At 37.6% G+C, this 6,000-nt stretch overlaps 1 protein-coding gene across 1 annotated transcript in view; it reads right to left on the bottom strand.

The window, feature by feature from the left end:
• Positions 1 to 460: 460 nt before the first annotated feature.
• Positions 461 to 6,000, bottom strand: part of LOC311075886 (myelin-associated glycoprotein-like) — a 29,155-nt gene continuing 23,615 nt past the window's right edge. The window contains exons 4-8 of the mRNA XM_084103569.1: positions 2,334 to 2,651; positions 1,964 to 2,227; positions 1,742 to 1,826; positions 1,619 to 1,670; positions 461 to 1,509 (exon numbers count right to left, since the gene is read on the bottom strand). Coding sequence (XP_083959695.1) covers positions 1,456 to 1,509; positions 1,619 to 1,670; positions 1,742 to 1,826; positions 1,964 to 2,227; positions 2,334 to 2,651 — 773 coding nt within the window. The 3' untranslated portion in view covers positions 461 to 1,455. The remainder of the gene's footprint in view (positions 1,510 to 1,618; positions 1,671 to 1,741; positions 1,827 to 1,963; positions 2,228 to 2,333; positions 2,652 to 6,000) is intronic.

Below are 6,000 nucleotides of genomic sequence, written 5' to 3'. Positions count from 1 at the left end.
ATTACTCAGGTAATCTGGTAACACTTACAATAAGGTTCCTTTTGGTAACATCAGTTAACTGCATTAGTTAATATGAACTAATATGATAATAATTCTAAATTAATCTTAATGTTCGTTTCAACTTTTAATAATACAATATTAAAATCAAATGTTGTGTCTGTTAATATTATTTAATTGACCTGAGCTATAAGATGATCTAACAACAACAAAGATTAATAAACAATGAAGATAAAAAAAAAATACTGTAACAAATAGCCTATATCTTGATCATTGTTAATTAAGTAATGTGGACAAATTGGACCTTGTTGTATAGTGTTACATTTTTCCTAACCAGAGACAAAAGACAAAGTTGCTATTCTGTTGACAACACATTTGTATATTATCCAAGCAGATGACATTTTCTGTTAAATCATATGTTTATGATTTTGAGGTAGAGTAATAGCAGACAAAAAAAAAAAAAAAAGATATGTTGGCTTTAATTAACTTTTTTATGTCAACAGGTTCCACATAACTGGGTTACGTTAAACAAACATAATTTGTTCATGTAACTTCAACATCATATGAATGAAGTCATTTTAAGCGACTCATTTAAGTAGTCTCAAAGTGAATTTTTAAAGGCTCCCTGACATGATTCAGGTACACTGAATAAAATTATTAATTGAATTGAATACATTTTTTTATCGTAAGTGGTTGCATTAAATTGAGTTTACCTACATTTAAACAAATGCATTAAGTTGAACTTGATCAATTTTAGTTCAACTTAATGCATTTGTTTAAATGTAGATCAATTAAATGCAACCACTTACAATAAAAAAGTGATTAAAAACTAATTATTTTTTTCAGTGTATTCATATTTATATATTAATTCATCCATTAAGATTCCATTTATTTTAACGACACACAACTGAATTGACAGACTATGGCTAGCTATTTGCTAGTATCAGCACATATTAGTATCTTAAATGCTAAGATTTACATGTTCCTTCAGCCAAAGCAAGTAATGGAATCAGTCCACAGCCTAACAAAATGCTCCACTCTTCTCCACAATGGTAACCCACTGTAATTTAAATGGTTTTAATAATTCCAATGTAATTGAACATTAAACACAATTACACACTATCAAGTCTTCCCATTTTCTCATTTTCTCAAAAATAACAACAACATAAAATAACACTTAATTTTAACATTTATTCTCTCTTAATTCAACCACATGCAGAGCATGCTGGGAACTAACAAGCACCACCCAGTTTCAGTAAATGCAACACAAACGGATTAAGTAAACTTAAATTTTACATATATTTAAGCAGATTGAACACAATCAAATTAAGTTAGGACAAAATGTATAGCAATTGTGTTGCTTGAGCTCAATTAATTAAGCAATTTGAACAAGCAGCAGTTTGTGGAAAAGTCAATCGCTCATTATGGATCATGTGATTTATGTTACAGCATCTGTCATTACACTCTTTTTATGAAATCATTTACATAAATGCAATCGATCTGTTCACGATCCTGACAAAGCAAAAAACAGTCATTATTTACATTTTATGAGAATGTCTATTATGATGTTTCTCATTAGTAATGGCAATAATGCAGTCCTCTTAAAAAGTATAGAACTTACCTGATCAGTTTCCCTAACAATGGATTCACTGGATGCTCTTGCCTTTTGCGCCCTGTATCAACAGGAAATACATAAATCACAAACATGAACATTTGTGGAACATCATATTTAGTCTTTGCATACCTTTTTAAAAGTGTGGCCAGAAGAAATAACAACAGTAAAGCTAAAATTCCTACTACACAGCCGGCGATCAAAGGCACAGATGATTCTAATGGGTGGCAGATAAAAACAGAAATAAACAGATGTTGGTGTTCAGTAGATTATACACAAAATGAGACAAAGTCAAGCCATAAAACCTAAACCTTTGATTAGAATTAGCATGTCAAATTTATAAATTAAGCTCACCTGCCACAATCAGCTGGATCTCTTCTGACATCTGAATACCATGTTCATTCTTTGCTTTGCAAAAGTACCAGCCTCCACTGCTCCTATTTACAGTAAAGATCAGTTGTTCTCCTAAATCCAGCTGATTGTCCTGTCCACGTTTGTGCCAGGAGAAGATCATGTTATTTGATGGACTGGCTTTGCTCTTGCAGGTCAAAGTCACATTAGTGCCAACAGAGACTGAAGCAGGTTGATCGATGGTGATACGAGTTTCTTTTGGAGGAACTTGAGGGCAAAACAGAAACTTCTTTAGATAAACTAGATGTTATAATAGTACACATCTGAACATAATAATGCTAATGAAAGAACAAAACTACTCTAAATCACTTACACAGGACTTGTAGCATCACGGTGGTCTCCACAGTTGAGTCTTTAGATGTTTTTCTTGGATATGTAACATTGCAGGAGATGTTCTTTCTGTGATCCATGTATGAAGCTTTGAAGGTCATGTGTGAAAACACTGACTGGGTTTTACCAGGTTTCTCCAGTAACTGTGTTGTAATGTGGGCAGATTCAGGGATGTTGGACCAGGATATTGTAGGAGGTTGTTTGGGGCAGGGGGCTTCAGCAGAGCAGCTCAGATTGACTGTTGTTTCCTCCATCACTTCTTTCAGATCAGTGGGTTTAAGGATGAGAGGTTGTGGTGAATCTACAGGGCAAAGTGTACATGGTATAAAATACTGTTACATTTAAAGAAAACATACAACAGCTACATACATACTTCAAAAATTAATAAGCATTCCCAGATACTTGATTTTGTCCGTCAGGAATTGATTGGTTGTTTGTGGTTTGCTATTGCTGTGATCTCATGTGAGTGGCAGGTTATCCCGCCCTCATGCCGAAAAACACCATCAGAGAAGAGAAGGCATGTCGTTGCAAGATGGAGGGAGAGTTTTGTTATTAAATATTTTGAGGGCACATGAATAAAAAAAAAAAATAGTGAAATATGTTTGACATATGTTTGACAAATATGTTTGACATCCTTTGACTGGATGGAATCCGAGTGTGTGACCATCATACACTACTCGATTTTCTGTGAAATCTGTCAACTCAAATCTGCAGACTGGCTCTGATTTTCGACAATAATGTTGACTCATCCAGACTGTAAATCGAGATTGTGTTTTGTGTTTGTGTAATGTATTTTATAAATATATTTTGTGAATTGCTTTTTTGTGTATATATATTATTATTTTCATGCATATTAATTGTTTTTTGAGCATGTGAAATAAGTTTTATGTGAATTTGCCTATTGTAATGGAAATTTTACATTTAGATACTTTTTTTTTTTACTTTTAGGTGTGTGCAACTTGTGTTAACGTTGAACATTTATTTTTACTCATAAGCATTTAAAGAAATATAATCATATAAGCTAAAGTACATTATTAAAGATATGTAACCAAGTTTTAGAAATGTATAAGTTAAGATAAGCTTGCAGGGACAAAATGTTCTGGGTTAGAAGACTAAGGGCCCTATCTTGCACCCAGCGCAATTGACTTTGTACACCGACGCATGTTTCATTCCTATTTTGCACCCGCGCAAAGCGCGCTTTTCCCTCCACAAAAGCACGTCGCTAAACTAGGGAATGAACTTGCGCTCCCTGGGCGGTTCAGCGCAAAAAAGGAGGCGTGTCCCGGCGCAAACAATCCCTGGTGCTATTTTACTGTTCCATAAAACAATTGCGCCACTGGCCAGAAAAAACCTAGTCTAAAGTCAGTGGCGCGTCGCGCGTTGTTCATTATGCTATTTTAAGGGCGCATGCTTGACCATAATGTATAGCGTGCACAACGCGCATACACTTTGATTCTCTAATCTACACAGAAGCAGCAGTTTTCATTTTTGCAAATCATATTATTACAAACGATCGATAGATAGATAGATAGATAGATAGATAGATAGATAGATAGATAGATAGATAGACAATTTATTATAAAAGCATACATCTAGCTTACACATTTACCCACATTATTATATGCCTGTTTAATTTGGGTGTGTTTCTCCATCCCCAGTGTTACTTCTCTCTCTTTTACGGCCGTGACGAGAGCGTTGCTCTCCTCGGCTGTGAACCGCTCCTGGCGCGCGCCTGGCAAATCCGCCGTTATAATAGCAATACGCCAAGGAAAAGGCGCGTCTGCTCTTAAAGGTAATGTGAGATGACGCTCTGATTGGTTTATTTCACGTTACGCCCAAACCACACCTATGAATAATGAAGCTACTTCAGACCAACCCCTTTTAGATTTGCGCCGGGCGCAAGAGCCATTTATCCCGCCGGGAAAATAGCAACAGCGCCGAGACCCGCCCACAAAGTTACTTGCGCTTTGCGCTTTGACACTTGCGTTTCAGATCGTTAAAATAGGGCCCTAAGTAACAAAGAGACAATGGGCCCTATTTTAACGATCTGAAACGCAAGTGTCAAAGCGCAAAGCGCAAGTAACTTTGTGGGCGGGTCTTGGCGCTGTTGCTATTTTCCCAGCGGGATAAATGACTCTTGCGCCAGGCGCAAATCTAAAATGGGTTGGTCTGAAGTAGCTTCATTATTCATAGGTGTGGTTTGGGCGTAACGTGAAATAAACCAATCAGAGCGTCATCTCACATTCCCTTTAAGAGCAGACGCGCTTTGTTCTAAAGCGGATTCCTATTATAACGGCGGATTTGCCAGACGCGCGCCAGGAGCGGTTCACAGCCAAGGAGAGCAACGCTCTCGTCAGGGACGTTGGGGATGGAGAAACCCACCCAAATTAACTTCGGTTAAAAAGGCGTATGATAATTTGGGTAAATGTGTAAGCTAGATGTATGCTTTTATAATAAATTGTCTATCTATCTATCTATCTATCTATCTATCTATCTATCATAATAATGTATGATTTGCAAAAATGAAAACTGCTGCTTCTGTGTAGATGAGAGAATCAAAGTGTATGCGCGTTGTGCACACGCTACATTGATTATGGCCAAGCATGCGCCCTTAAAATAGCATATGAATAACATGCGCAACGCGCCACTGACTTTAAACTATTTTTTCCTGGTTAGGGGCGCAATTGTTTTCTAAACCTGCAAAATAGCATGAAGGAACGTTTGCGCCGGAACACGCCTCCTTTTTTGCGCTGAACCACCCAGGGAGCGCAAGTTCATTCCCTAGTTTAGCGACGTGCTTCTGTGGAGGGAAAAGCGCGCTTTGCGCGGGTGCAAAATAGGAATGATACATGCGTCAGTGTACAAAGTCAATTGCGCTGGGTGCAAGATAGGGCCCAATGTGTACTTCAAGTGACCTATTGTGTACTTCAAGTGTGAAAAGTATGTGCGCAGCTTTGATGAAAATAGAGATAAGCAAAATGTGTGAATAAGAGCAGCAGCTAAATACAGAAAACTTTTGCAGACGTGATATTGTTCTGTCTAGATAGAATTTATGTTAGACAAGAGATCTTGAACAAAGACGTTTCCTTTTAAGGTAAACCAAGGCGATCTTTTGAGACAGACCAGGGGTGCGTTTCCCGAAAGCATCGTTAGCCAACTATGGTCGCAAGTTCCCTCGTTACCAATAGAGTTCAATGGACATTGCGATGAACTTGCGACCATAGTTGGCCAACGATGCTTTCGGGAAACGCACCCCAGGATGTGTTAAGAGTATATAAGCTGGGCAAAAAGGAGAAGTCAGCGCCTTCTCATATCAGATGCTCTCTGTATGTGAATGCCAAAATTTCTTGCAAGAAATAAAGATCTTTATAACTTTTGAAATTTCCAGCTGTCTTCCAATTATTATTTAAAGTCGTGAAAGTAATTTCCACGACAAATGGCGACGAGGATGGGATGCAGTAAACCGACGATCGGCGTGACTGAGGGGAACAATTGACCATCCCGAGAGACCATACTCTGCGGCTCAATATCCACAAATCTTAAGGAGAGAAAATTGTTCTACTCATCACGACGACCTAGGTTGATGCACTCCTAGAACTGAACTCACAAGGTCATCAAAAGACGGTGAGTGAAAATTATTTACGTAGTAA

Source organism: Abramis brama, assembly GCF_963993115.1.
Source record: "Abramis brama genome assembly, chromosome: 24".
NCBI lineage: Eukaryota > Metazoa > Chordata > Actinopteri > Cypriniformes > Leuciscidae > Abramis > Abramis brama.
Note: the sequence above shows the minus strand (reverse complement) of the source record. Positions and strands in the feature narration are given on the sequence as shown.